A 14,835-nucleotide genomic window follows, 5' to 3' on the forward strand; every position below is an offset into this window, starting at 1 on the left:
GGCATCTGGCATAAAGCATGTGTTGGGCAACTGAACAGATTGAAATGTGAACACATCAACAGTGCAGAGTAGTTTCAGTGATGGACATGTCCACTAGCAGAGATTAAGTTTTCAAAGCCTTAGAGACACAAAGAATTTAGTTTTGGCAAAAACTTGCAGTCTTTCTTCTTTTACATATGCAACTCTGAGTTGCTGTGGAGGAATACCACAATCCAGCCCTGTATCTCCATCAAAATATAATAACAAATTACAGGCTCTTGTATCACTTTGACATTCTCTGAGTGATTGCAGAGATATAAGATGATGAATTATTTAAAACAGATGCAGTACGTTTCACAAAATGGATTTGATTAAGTGGCAAGACATTATGAAGAAAACTGAGACAAAAGACTAAAAGAATCTATTTCCATAAAATAGAAAGGCCTTCCTGTCTGAAGATAATTTTGAGTAAACAGATGAATTAGTAGGTAGACTGATAGACTGTCCACTAGGAGGACCTATTTACATAAGAAACTAATACAAAATGGAGAATGGTCTTGCTAAGCAAGACATATTACTCTCTCTCCACTGCTTCTGCAAAACAGGCAATGAAAAGGAAAGAACACATGGGGCTTTTTTAGTTCCAAACTGCTCCTCTTTCCAAAGCCCTCTACTGGTGCTGTGCAGGGGGGTGTTGCTAAAGCACTGCTGTTATATCACTTTGTTGGCGTCTCTGAAACCTACAGGTTCTTCCTATATCTCTGTACAAAACACATTCTAGATTGTCATGGCTTTTGTGGCTTATCATGCTCTGTAGAGCTCTATGGGGGGAAGTCAGGTCCTTTATCAAATGGGATCTGGAGGAGGTGTTTGAAGACATGAGTGTCCAAGAGCTTGTCTGGTTTTTTTTCCCAACAAAATCAGCTTGTCTACAAACCTTGCCTTGATGACATTCTTATGCATGCAGGCTACTACAACACTATTTCATGGAATGCATAAATTATCTTTGCAGTGAACATGAAAAATGAGTTTCACATACTGCTTTCTTATTGTTATGTACTATTTATTCATTTATTCTTATTTCTACTGAATACATCAATATCATTTATTTGCATATTTTCTTCACTGAAATCCCAAACTGTACTACAAAACATCATATTCACCTAATATAGTATGAATTCCCCTGCTGTTTCAATTGGACAACTGTGGTGATGGGGAGCAAATAGTGTATTTCGTCTTAGAAATGGCTCTGTCAAATGATATATGAACCTCATTTAATTTCCATCTTCTGTTCCATAGTACCTCTTTCCTTTGTTTTTTATTTTCCTTAATAAATGCTCAAGTTTAATATTTAAATACACAAACGTAAAAAAAAAAAAAAAAAAAGGTTATAAAGCAGTTTCCTCTCCCTCTCTTTCTTCTCCTTTCCCCTCCAACACCGGCAGCATGACTTACATTAGAAGAGAGCATTTTGGTCAAGCTTACCCTGGGTATTGACCCCTGGCAGTTTACTTCTGTAGGGATTCATCACTATTAATTTTTGCTCCAAGCTTAAGATATGGGCATGTATCACTTTCCAAGTATCGGTCTCCTACAGACTTTCTAGCTCTTCAATGGCTAACATCTGTGTTCTCCCACAGGTGTTGCCATATTATGTGAGCTTCTGTGAGATGTTTACAGCTCTGACTGAATTTTCCTACAGCTTCCTGATGTAAACATCTTGTTTTCCACATTCCTTTCTGATGATAGTCAACTGGTGGACTTCTAGCCTGGCCAATGGGATGGAGAGGTGGTAGCCTTGTTCTCCAATCCCTGGTCATTCTTCAAAACCTATAAAAGTGAGGTCTTTGTAAATAACAGTTTTTCTTCTGCTTCCATCTTGTGAAGTCAAATCTGGGAGTATTTACTCGTGTCCACTAGCGACACACAGGTATATCTGAGTTCTCGCACAGGTAATGCCTGAGCTCTTCACGTGAGTGAGTACAAGAGCCGTGCCTGCGGTCGGTGGCACAAAGGCCGGAGATGCCCAGCTGGCACCTCCCTGGCACCTGGGCTGAGACTGGCCGCTCCCATGCTGAATGGGGCTCGGGTGGTGCTGGAGCAGAACTGCCGATACCACAGCACCGGGGCTGCTCCCTGCGGCTGCTGCTTGTGATGCGCCGTGGATCAGAGTACAGAACAGGCTCTTGTGTGCTCCTCGAAGGATTTAATGCCCCTAGGAGCGCAGCAGCAAAAAAACCTACAAGGCCGCACTTGCAGAGTCTTTTAAACAGGGGAGGAACAGGGGGAGGATACGACTCTTCGGCCAATCAGGGATACAACGGCGAGGGGAGTAAGGAGGGACTCACGATCTGACAACCTATAGGGAAGGCAAGGGGTGTGGAAAGGGTCACAAGGGCCAAGGGGCACGGAGAAAAAGGGCAGTTCCCAGGTGGAGTTTAGGACCGACAGAGAACCCTCTGGAAATAAGGGAAGGGATTAGGAAGGATTGATGTCATGTAAATGAGGTAGCAGGTGGATCTAGGGGATGAATGACAGCTGGGCAAGGGAGGGGAAACTTGGGGTAAACCCAAACATATTGGGGGAATAATAGGGATAAACTATTGGGGGAATAGCTTAACAATAACTTAACAAAAACACACCACCACAGGCAGGAGCCCAACATCGCCTGGCAGGTGTACCTGCACTGGAGTCTGCAGAGGATTCTGGGGACACATTCCTAAGTGAGAAAGGTGAACTAGCATCCCTCGAGCTCAGTGCTGCCATGGGGTATTGCTTCTTTCCAGCTACTTGGCAGTACAGGCGTGCACAGCCTCTTCCATAGAGCCACTCAGACGTAGCCTGAGGGGGAATAGAGAAGCAACCCCAGACACAGGTGCCTTAGGATAATACACTGACTGCTGGGATATATCCCCTTCTTTCTGGATCGTAGAACAATGCTAAAATACAGAGCAGGAAACTCTCCAGCCTGTATTTCTCTTGGGAGACAGATGCCCTAAAATATGGACTCCAGCCAAATCAATTTCTTAGCCACATAGTAAACATCTTTTGAAAAAGTGCTCTGAGACAGATACAGAGGGAGATTGTTGATTTTTTTGATAGAAGTGGCAAAAAAAGTGAATTTATACAGGTTAGGAAAAGATGATGAAAAACCTCCCCTGAGTTTCTCTTTTCGTTACAGAGGAGTATACAGTAGAAACAGTTTTCCAGCTTTCTATTTCCAATACAAAAACAATGAAAAGGTTAATGCTAAGAAACAGAAACTAAGGCCAGGAGGAAAGCACACCGAAAACAGACACCAGCCAATATGCTGCCCAGTGCCCTCCCTACTAAGCATCAGGTAGAGTGAGCTCTGATTCAGCCAAGTGGTCTGAAGTTTCCAGGCAGGGGGAGCAGTAAGTGCTTAGAATCTTTGCAAAACTGCCTCTCTCCAGTTCAGTGCTCCACATCAGAGGCACCGAGACACCTGTGCTCTTTAACTTATCTGCAGACTAATTTTCCCCACCCACACATGCACGTGGACATGCAGGATGGAAATAACAATTTAAAGCTATCTACATAAATACAGCTCGTTGAAAGGCTCTATTGATGCTACTACCTGAATCAGGAGAGCACTTATGCACAGCACACTCATGCCCAAGTTGCATGGCAGGAAGAGTTTTAAAATTCGGGTACAATATCAGGTTGCATCGAGGGGATTATTATAGACAGAGAGGAGAGGAAATTGGGGCTAAGAATGGCCCAGGAAACAAAGGGAAAGAACATGGAAAACAAGAAAAAGAAAGCCCTAAGAAGTAGATGATTCACAGTTACTTTAGGCAGCAGTTAAAGTTTTTCAGTTTGAAGATGGAAATAACACCTACTTATCACCAGGAGATGGGCTGGTAATTCATGTTGAAAAGCACTCAGAAATTCTTGGAGGAAAAGTACTTTCGAAAATGTCATCCTTGAAGCATTTGTTGTTATGGCACAGTGTGATTGTGGACTTCAAACTGCTACCAAAATGTGATGCAGAGGGAAAGCAGCATTCCATCCAATACTGAATATTTGGCCAGCCCCAACATTTTTACCCATGATATCATCAATATACAAATAATGGTGGGAAGAGTGGGTAAGAAAAAAATCTTAAGTGTGTATTTTACTAGGTCTCTCACCAGGAAAAGCTCATTTGTAAAGTGTACAGCTCTGGGTGCATAATCAGTTTAGAAATTTGTCTTTGTTCTCATTTTGTTTCCTCCTGGGAAACTTTAACCAGGCTTCCAGAGTGATGACACCAGCATTGAGGAAGTCAGCAAAACAAAGTGACAGACTTCCATGTTCTCCTAGTTCATGACAGTTATGCTCAATTAGCACTGTACCTTTACTTCAGGATCAGAAGGGGTTTACCTTAGAATATTTCTCTGTCCATTTCTGTGTTTCAGCATGTGTCTCCAAACCCTGCAGTCACATTACTTGCTTGCTTCCAGCCTTGTGCCTTTAATCTCAGTTCATAACTCAGTTCTTTGGGCTGCCAGGACTCAGTGCCTCTCAAAAGGGAGAAATGTGGAATTGCACCCATTTTGATCCATCTCTGTGCTTCTCTGAGATGTTCTTCTTAGGCTGATGATGTGTCTCAGTCTCTTGCAAAGCTGACAGCATGGTTGCTGGCATTTCCTCTTCTTTATGTCCTCTGCCTCCTTCAAGTGCTACAGAAAGACAGAAAAAATTAACATACATTCAAATTATAAGAATAAAGACGTGTAGAAATTGAAATCTAGTCTTCTTTTCTACTCTTAAGGTAGGAATTCTATAATGAACTGGACTATCCAGATCCACCCTGGTTTGCCCCAGTTTATTCACCTGTGCCTGAAGAAGAGGTGGAGATAGTACTGCCTCCATTGTACTCTATGCTATACATTGCATTCCTGATGCATATATGGAACCAAGCCTGGGCCAGCTCTACAAATGAATCCTAGGGAAAGTCAGACCTGCTCTGCCAGTCAGAAACCCACTGCTATTAGCACAGCAGACTATTGGATACTTGTGTGGTGACACCCTTCCCTAAGGACACGCTTCAAGGAAGTGTGTGGAAGGAAACTTTGTCAGCACAGCTGTTTGCCACTGAGTCTTACTACCAGGAACCTGGGATTAAATTCACTAAAACATGTGTTCTTGTGCTTGTCCCAGTAGTGCTGGTTCATGTTTCTGTCCTAGTGTCTGTGTAACTGCCTTGACCAAAAAACCTCCATGGAGAATGGTAGCTCAGTCATTTTCATTTCTCAAGACTGGTTCCACATCTCAAACCTGTAATTGTTCTTTTCAGCCTGTATTGGAGGTGAAGAAAGAAATAAATCCAGCTTTCAAGTGCAATGCTTTGCAGATAAGGGATGTTTTCCGCCTATAACATATAAGCAGCCTTTATAGCACAAACACAACAGCAACAAAGATATCTGCTTTCCTTTCCACATGACGAAATCAAACCACAAAATAACATTCACTTCTCACAAAATTTGCCAGTGCCTGTAATGTTTTTTTTCCTCTTCCTTTCCTCATGTAATGTGCTTGGTTAATGATGTCCAGGCCTCTATCATCACCTACTTTTGTCTTGGCAGAACAGCCCAGGTAAGCAAATGCCCTAATGCTGGCAGCCTAAGCTTTTCCTTCTGTAGTGTTAATTGTCTCATTGCCTGGAGTAGTTTCTTCTTAATTCCTTAGTTCTATCTTGGCAGCCACTGGAATGAATAAGAGGGACTGTGAGGCAGAACACTTCGATTTCTGGAACCCAAAAATCACGGATTTTTGCTGTAAGCCAGTCCTGTCCATGAAAAAGCACTAATCAAACTAACTAACAAGCATTAATCATTCAAACTAACATCCGTAGATGTCTACATCCTCATGGAACACTGAGCGGAGATCTCAGTAACCGACTTCGTCCTTCCCTGACACATCCAAGAGAATGAGTTTCATTTCTTCCCCATCTATCTCTGTGTCAGTAGTGTCAGCATTGGCTCATAGGACTTGGGAAGGTGTTCATGGCACAGAGCAAAAATGAAGTATATTCTAACACGGGGTGGTCTCCAACTACAGCTAACTTTCTCCTAAAAGCAGCCATTCCTTGAAAATAAAGGTGAAGTACAAAATGACACATTCCTAGGATGTGTTTTGTTTTTCTTTTTAAACTTTTTTGAAGGGTAGAATGAGGAGAGGAATTCCATTACTTTGGAATTTCCCTTATCTCCTTTTTTCTCTCCATACTCCTGTCTTAACTTTTCTTCCCTATTTTTTTCCCTCTTTTAATTTCTGATATCGGAATCTTCTGAAATTGTGACTACCTTGTTCTTGCCCAATATTATAAATCAAAAAATGATGGTATAAGCCAAATCTGGATGTAACCAAGACTCCTGCAGAACCCTGTAATTCTGTTTTATCATCTCAGATATATTTTATAGTCAGTGTTCAGTCCCTACTGGATTTAATTTTTTAAGATTGAATGACTTAATTTTTTGTGTGAGATGGAACATAAAACACTGTAGCGAACAACTTTCCAAATCAGCTTTATTGACATTTTTGCTGCCATGATCTGTTAGTAGAATTATACAATGGCAATAGTTCTTCTGTGTGCACCCATGCTGCTTTTGCTCATAGATCAGTTATCATGTAGGAATTAAGAAAGTGTTCTCAAGTCTTCATAGAGTCATGGTTAATTTACATGAAGTAGAAGTTTGTTAGACTCCCATGATAGTAATTTCCACCATCAACTGCCTTCTCTTAGATAAGTTTCTTCTAATATTGTTGGTGCCTCAGCTTCCTCAGGTCACAAGTTCCCCTGCGGAGAGAACTGACCACCACATTTCAAAGACCACCACGAAGACCACAGTAATTAAAGGAATCGGTTAATGTATCTTAATATAGCAAATCAGTCTACATGGAGAAACATATGACATCATTGTTTTTTAAAGAAATCTACTTTGCTGACAATAAAGTGGAAGTTACATAAATCATTAACAAATCACAATATGTTTACTTCAGAAGTTTCCTTGTTCCTATTACAAAAGACTTACCCTGTGCAAGCACTTCAGAACTGAGTGTGCCAAACTCCCTGGTGGAATGTGGGCTGACAGTGCTGCAGGGTGAAACAGGAGTCGACCTGCCAGAGAGACCCTCCAAACATCACTTTTCAGATCTGCTGAGGCATCACAAATAAATGAATTGCAGAATCAAACAATGGCTGAGGTGAGGAGGGGTTACCTACTCCACCCTGCCCTGCTTAGAGCAGGATCAACCTGAGCAGGTTGCTCAGGACTGTGTCCAGCTGGGTTTTGAATATGCCCAAGGATGGAGACTCCACAGCCTCTGGGCAGCCTTTTCCAGTGTCTGACCATCCTCAAAGTAGTGGAATGAAGTACATCCACTGGAGAGTCTAAAGATAAAGAACTTACCCCTGGTAAGGATATTATCTGGAACCCCAGGTAGAGAGACTGAATTCCCTGCAATCTTGTTGGCATTGGACAAGCAATTTTTACTCTCAGTTTCCTTGGTAGACAAAGACTGCAAGGTGTCTACAGTCAGTAAAAACTGAGAACAAAGGGAACCAGAGGGTGTAAGTTTGGTCTCTCTGCAGAGAGAACTGTTTCCAAAGGCATTATTGGTGATGTAGATATGTAATATGATTAGTATCTGTAATAGTTATGTGGTCAGTTTATTTATTTCATACAATTACAGAAGGCAGAAGGGTTCTTCAACTGAGATGAGGTGTTATAGGTCTAAAAATTCTAGCCTAAGGATGAGGAACTTGTTTTTATTTAATTTGAGCTCAGCTGGAGACAAAAGGCCACGTTAATTTACTATAGTGGTATGATTGTACTCTATCAACCCATATTTCCTGAGTCCTATTAAAGTATGAATTTTATAGTCTTGCTATAAGAACTGGAAATAAATAAAACTAACAGCTTCTGACTAACCTCTCAAGCCCTGGAAGACCAATGCCAGTGGATCCCATTCAGCTCTTTAGTCACGAAAGCTGTTCTTTTTTGGGACAGTGTGCTTTCATGGGCACTGTACTTAGCATAAACCTCTGTATGAAAATACACAGGTGATTTCACCTCCTCCTGTTGTGCCTTGGCATTCCAGATTCTAGGTAGATCAGTCTGGCTTGTCTGCTGAGGGCACTGATCCCAAGGGGCTCTGAGAGTTAAACTCTGCTTTTCCCCAGGTATGCTGGAAAGCAATGGACTTGCACTGACACACAGCAAGTGGTCTGGTTCCTAAATGTGCCAGAAATTGTTATCTTAGAGAGACAGATACTCACCATTTCTGCCTGTTCTCTCACATCTACTCAGAGCTTTTCCACACTAGCCTGTGAACTGCTCATGTTTCCTTGTCTCTTGCCTCCCTCGCTTTGCCGAGAAGCTTTGCCTGCATGAGGACTGCAGGATGCCTGATGCCAGTGTTACAAGCCGGCATGCAGGACTCTGTGTGGCACTAGAGGACACATGGCTCCCTCAGCATGTTGTGCCACAGCAGGCCATGTACTTACTTGCCCACTTATTGACAAAAAGGAAAAAAAAATGCCTTCCCCACTGAGCTTACATGCTTTTGGTACAGATTTACGCTTGAACATGAATTATCTGAGTCTGAGTTACAGACATGCCCTTTAGAAAATCTGCTTAGCAAGAAGAGCAGGGGGAAAACATAATCTGGAAACAATCTCCAATAATTGACAGGAATTGTGTTCTCAACAAAATACACCACTTGGATTAAATAATTTTAAAAAAGCAAAATCTGAGTTTTAATCTCAAAACCATCAGCACAAGCAATAAAAGCAAACAAGTGGTATCCTCTTTCTCCTACTTCTTGCTTTCTTCATCACACAAATGTATGTGGTGCAGCAGAACTAATGCTGTACTTAGAGAATACACATTTTGGGATAACTAGAAGTGAAGATTCAGCTTGCCTAAAGAACTATAGTTAAGCATATCATGCAGATTCAGGCACAAAATATAAAAGCTACAACCTAAGTTAAAATTCAGCACTATAATACATGAGCTGGATACATTAGCTAAGTACAGATGTGTAATAACTACAGTGACTTAGATGTACCCTACAGAGGCTGTTGCTGGAGTGTACCCCAGAACAGAGAAATGGATGTGAGCTCAGCCTGAGTTGCTCACAGAACTGAGTTTCGTGATATAAATCTTCTGGGAAAAAAAAGACTTAAAAGGAATTTGGAACCCTTGGTCAAGGAATTACATAGCCTTTGCTGAAGTCTGTCTTGCAAGGTGAGAGATGAAACATCAGGTGCTTTGCCTTCAGTACATCTGTGTGGAAGGCTAGAGATGTGAGACTTCACTTGAAAATGAAGCAGTTATGGCTCAGACCATAACTGGGTGCTGCAAATATATGTCTACAAGAAAAATTCATGCTATGGATTTAACTTAGGTTAGCTGGATATTTGTCGAGTAATTCCTTTGCACAATTTGGAAGCTGGAACCAGCAGACGGTTTGGATGAGGCCACCCTGCTTTGAAACCTCTAAAGAGTTAAGCAGTGTGTATGCGGGACACTCGAGGCACACGGGTAATTGCCAGCAGCACTCTGGGCAACGACAAAGCCGTGCGCTTTGAAATGAATAAGCTGCTTATTTACCTGCCTTCCGTGGCACAGCACAGATGAGTCGATCAATGTAACCGCTCATTCTCATTGCTCCTTCTATTTAACAAAACGTTTTGCTCCTGAAAAGACAAAACCAAACGCCCAGGCGCGATTCAAAAGTCAAATACAAGCGGAATCGGAAGTATACTTAAGCAGCACCTCTCACGCCGAGTGAAGCACTCGCAGCTTCTCCCGCTGCAGCCGCAGAGGTGGATTTTTCCAGCTGTGGATTTTTCCAGCTGTGGATTTTTCCAGCTGTGGTTTTCCAGCTGCCGAGCCGCAGGCAGCGGGCGCAGGGCGGTGCAGGGCGCTGGGTCGCCGCGAGAGGGCGCTGGGGCCCCGCCGGAGCGCGGCGAGCCACGGGCCGCGGGGGAGCGGCGGGGCCGTGGGGGGAGCGGCGGGGCCCGTGAGGGGAGCGACAGGACCGTGGGGATCCGCACTGGGGCCGTGGGGATCCGCACCGGGGCCGTGGGGGGAGCGGCGGGGCCGTGGGGATCCGCACCGGGGCTGTGGGGATCCGCACTGGGGCAGTGGGGATCCGCACCGGGGCCACGGGGGGAGCGGCGGGGCCGTGGGGATCCTCACCGGGGCCGTGGGGATCCGCACTGGGGCAGTGGGGATCTGCACCGGGGCTGTGGGGATTTGCACCGGGGCTGTGGGGATCCGCACTGGGGCAGTGGGGATCCGCACCGGGGCCACGGGGGGAGCGGCGGGGCCGTGGGGATCCTCACCGGGGCCGTGGGGATCCGCACTGGGGCCGTGGGGATCAGCACCGGCTGGGGAATACACGGAAAAATCGCCCTGTCCGCCTCCCCGAACGGCCCCAGCCCGCTCGGGACCGGGCAGAAAACAGCTACAAGCTGCCAGTGAACCATCGCCGGGAGGACGTGGCAGCACGGGAATGATTTCCACAGTTTTGTGAAGAATTTAAGCCTGTGAGCAGTGACAACAAATTTAAAGGGACAATGCGAGCAAGAAATTTGGCCCGCTGGAAGGCCTCAGGTACTGAAGAACATCCATGTCTATGTCTACACTTTATTGCTGGAGTCTTTAAAAAATCAGTTTGAATTCACTATGTTTGCATAAAATACACTGTACAAACCCCTGTAAGATCAAGGTATAAATTCGTCCATCAGCTTTTGGGGACATGGTCTTTTGAGAATGGGAGAAATGGATAGTACAAAAATCTCACAGAAGATAAATTTTATTTCTATGTCTCGGATTAAGCGAACCTTTTGTCCTATTGACACAAACCTCTCTGTAACAGTAACAGTGCTGCAAAAAAATTGTCAGGCAATTTAATGTACTCAGTGATGCATTCACTCTCCAAGTGAATTGCAATTGAATGCAATTGTATTTTAAAATACAATTTTTAATAACAACAGTATTGCACAAACCACTCCTTTTTGTTCTATTCACTAATGCCAGTGCTGGCTAAGAAAACGGGGCAATTCGGATCCAACCCCGGGAGGTAGTAGCCACAGGACATCGTCTGTGTGTGAAAGCCCGCAGGGAAGAAGCTTGGGACACCACCCGGCTGAGCAGCGACAGCTGCAACAGGGACCGAGCGCGTCGCTGCCGGCGGTGTCCGTGTGTCCCGGGCACTGCGGCCGCCCCTGCCCGGCCCGGCCCGGCCCAGCCCAGCCCTGCCAGCTGCCCCTGTGGAGGGACTCGCACCCTGCCCTATCAGCAGCCCCGCACTACAGTGCTTTGCGCCCCTTTATTTTCCCCATTCGTTTTTTCACTGCTGCGACCTCCCATCTCCCTGGAGACCCAAAGGCCAGTTCAGTTCAAGCCTGCTGCTTCTCCCGGTTTACAATTCCTCTGCTCCCTTTTTGCCAAGAGCTGGCGAGAGTAGAACATGACGAATTTTTTAAGGAAGGGAATCGAGCGCTTCTCCCGTAGCACCCAGCGCACGCTTTTACTTTATTCAACCGCCTTCAATACTCTCTGTTCGCTTTGCCCGGGCTTTAAAGCAGCACCTGGACGCAGCGGCGCTCACCGTTCCTCTCGGTTGCTCGCCCAGACTCTTCGCACGGGCCATCCCGAGGGGCAAGACTGTGGCGAGGACCGGCGCTGCCCTGCCCTGGCGCCAAGCCAGGGTCCCCAGGGCGGGGAGGGCTCAGACCGGGGACAGGGAGCCCCCCGGCCGCCCCCAGCGCGGCTCCGCCCGCCGCGACCCCGGGCCCGCGGCTCCGCCCGCCGCGACCCCGGGCCCGCTGCCCCGGCCCGGCCCGGCCGCTCCCCGGCCCGCCTCGGCTCCGCCTCCCGCCCGCGGCCGTCCGCCAATCGCAGCGCTCCCCGCCGGGGATGACCTCACTCCTTGCCTTTCCATTGGCCAGCTATATTAAGAAAGTCGCGAGCGCCTTTAAATAGCGGCGCCGGGCCGCAGCTTGCGGCAGTCGGTGCGCGGAGTTGGTACGGTGCGGGCGTCTGCAGTGAGGGCGAGAACCGGCGACGCCGCTTCCACCGCAGAGCTCCGGAGCCGGCGGCGCTGCCCTGCGGCCGTAGCGCTCCCCCGAGGCAGGGTACGGAGACGCGGTGCCTGTGCGCAACGAGGGCAGGGCGCGCCCGCCTGGCTGCGCGGGCCGGCTCGCCACGGTGCCCTGTGAGAAGCGAGAGGGAGCGGGAGGCGGCGGCCGCGGGGAGGAGGGCGCTGCCATCGTCCTGCTGCACGGCAAGGCCAGCTTGGCGAGCCTGGCCATGGCCGCCATCCGCAAGAAGCTGGTGGTGGTGGGGGACGGTGCCTGTGGCAAGACTTGCCTCCTCATCGTCTTCAGCAAGGACGAGTTCCCCGAGGTCTACGTGCCCACCGTCTTCGAGAACTACGTGGCGGACATCGAGGTGGACGGCAAGCAGGTGGAGCTGGCCCTGTGGGACACGGCTGGCCAGGAGGACTATGACCGCCTGCGTCCCCTTTCGTACCCGGACACCGATGTCATCCTCATGTGTTTCTCCGTGGACAGCCCGGACTCGCTGGAGAACATCCCGGAGAAGTGGGTGCCCGAAGTCAAGCACTTCTGCCCCAACGTCCCCATCATCCTGGTGGCCAACAAGAAGGACCTGCGGAACGACGAGCACGTGCGGAACGAGCTGGCCCGCATGAAGCAGGAGCCGGTGCGCACCGAGGACGGCCGGGCCATGGCCATTCGCATCCAGGCCTACGACTACCTGGAGTGCTCGGCCAAGACCAAGGAGGGTGTCCGGGAGGTCTTCGAGACTGCCACCCGGGCAGCCCTGCAAAAGCGCTACGGCACCCAGAACGGCTGCATCAACTGCTGCAAAGTCCTATAGGGCGTGTCTGGAGCGCGGCGCTGGGCACAGCGCCTGGGTCACCTGTTGGCAGGTGGAGAGGAGCTGGGTTATACACGCACACGGCATCTGCCCGTCCCCTCCGCTGGGGACGGGCAGTGGATGGGGTGGGGGCTAAGGGAGGGAGCATGCTCCTTGAGCCTTGGCCGAAAAGGGTTGTGCTTGCTCAGCCGTGGGGACAGAGGGAGGGGGGGGATTGCATGCCCGGAGTCTTGGGAATAAAGTGGGGAGAAGCCTTCTCCTACCACCGGCCCCTGCGAGTTAGTCGCGGACTCAACAACAAAAAGCTGCTGAGACTGGACTGAGCAAATGTTGCACCCGGTTCTGCCCCTTTGCCAACACCTGCTGCTCCCAGGCAGCCTCCTCTCTTTTGCAAGAGGAGGGCGGTGGAGCTGAGATGCTCGAAGGGACTTCTGCCTCCTGCCTGCATGTGCCTCCACCCAGGCGAGCTGGGGAAAGGGGCTTCCTCTCCCAGGCTGCCTGCAGCATCCCCGCTTCTCCCTCGCGTGTTTCAGCCTGAGCCTGACCTGCTGTGGAAACCAGTGCCCTGAAGATGGAGACTGGGAGGGGAGGGTCATCCCAAGCGAAGCCTGTATATATGTTACCTTTTCTGTCTTGTGCAAACGGGGGTAGTGCAGGGGGTGCTTATTTAAAGTGAGGTGGGGAGGGGGTGCCCAGGTGGGACTTGTGTTGTGCAAAGGAACTTGCCCTGAGTGACTGATGCCTGCTGATAACAGGAGCCTTGAACTGACTCCAGCTGCAGAAGCCACCAGGCCAGAAAGTAAAACCGAATTGTCCTGCTTGCTGGATTTCCACCTCCTGACAGATAAGGCAGGATGAGCAAGGGGATGATCTTGCCATATTATGATCTTGGTGCCTGCTCCTTACTTTCAATGTTGTCTCCTGCAAGTGTGTTGATATGGGTTTATTTAAAAGTTTATTTTCAAAAAAAGTTACTTTGCACAACTTGGTGGATTTTTTTTTTAATGTTTAAATTAAACACTCAATGCACTCATCATCTGCATACAACACTGTAGCATTAAAAACATTCTTACTCAGTAACCTCATCTGGGTCTTGTTTAAAACTGATTTCGACACAAGACAAAATAAAACCACTGTATATTTTTGCCTTGGAAAAAAAAAATGGGTGAAAGCACTGTTAACTTATGCAGTGAGTACATCGGACTTTAATACTAAAGGGCAGTTTAAAGAATCAAGGTTTATTTAAAACTTATTTTCACAAGGTGGCCAGCCTTAGTGAAAATAATTTTCTGTTTCTCTGGTTCAGAGAACAAATGTATCCATTTATGTTTGTTTACTTTCCTCCCTCTTCCCTCAACAGTGGTACTGAGACTGTTTTTAATAAACTGACATTGCAAAAACTGAGATGTATATGATGTTTACATAAAACTATAGTGTATGCAGTTTTTTATGTAAAGTATTAAAAGATTCTATGCTGAAACTTGTGAGAGTTGTGTTGTGATTCATGGAGACTGTCCTCAGGTTGCAGCAGTACACCTGGATGGTGTTAAACTAGACTAGAGTTTGCCCCTTGCCTGCACATGCTTTTATTTATTTTTCCCACTGGGTGAAATACCTGTCTGGCAGCTTTTTAGAGGATGGTGGTTTTATTTCCCTTTGGGGGAGCTGCTTCCTTAGTTTTTCTGTGCATGGCATGTGGAAGTGTACTCAAAAGTTGAGGTGGTGACTAGTACGTCCTTGTTGCTGTTGTGTACGGGAAGCCTCTGGCTTGTGCTTTAGCAGCAGCAAAACAGGCACAAAACTGAACAGTAGCATAGGCTGTAAGGGTTATTTTTCACAAAAGTATTTAGATAAAAGCAGGTTTTATTAGTAATCTCTCTTTTGCTTGAAGTGCGTGGCCCTGCTTGCTACAGCAGGGGAAGGGGGCAGACGC

General features: G+C 47.2%; 1 protein-coding gene and 1 long non-coding RNA gene across 3 annotated transcripts; one reads left to right on the forward strand and one right to left on the reverse strand.

Annotated features, from left to right (window-relative positions):
• Nucleotides 1–1,096: 1,096 nt before the first annotated feature.
• Nucleotides 1,097–11,752, reverse strand: LOC120750537 (uncharacterized). 2 transcript variants are annotated; one of them, XR_005700033.2, is made up of 4 exons: nt 11,611–11,752; nt 9,603–9,688; nt 7,020–7,105; nt 1,097–4,664 (listed from the first exon to the last, which is right to left on the reverse strand). It is a non-coding gene; the product is annotated as an uncharacterized LOC120750537 (long non-coding RNA). The 2 variants fall into 2 exon arrangements; XR_009207654.1 differs by having other exon boundaries at nt 7,020–7,141.
• A 271-nt stretch (nt 11,753–12,023) lies between these two features.
• RHOB (ras homolog family member B) lies at nt 12,024–14,382 on the forward strand. The gene has a single exon (XM_040059361.2). It carries the CDS (start codon nt 12,312–12,314, stop codon nt 12,900–12,902), a length of 591 nt encoding a protein of 196 aa, XP_039915295.1. The 5' UTR covers nt 12,024–12,311; the 3' UTR covers nt 12,903–14,382.
• Nucleotides 14,383–14,835: the final 453 nt, after the last annotated feature.

The sequence above is a fragment of the Hirundo rustica genome, chromosome 3 (genome assembly GCF_015227805.2).
Source record: "Hirundo rustica isolate bHirRus1 chromosome 3, bHirRus1.pri.v3, whole genome shotgun sequence".
Lineage (NCBI taxonomy): Eukaryota > Metazoa > Chordata > Aves > Passeriformes > Hirundinidae > Hirundo > Hirundo rustica.

Excerpts from the sequence above, each read along its gene's own strand:
- RHOB (XM_040059361.2), top strand. The coding sequence starts at position 12,312 with ATGGCCGCCATCCGCAAGAAGCTGGTGGTGGTGGGGGACGGTGCCTGT.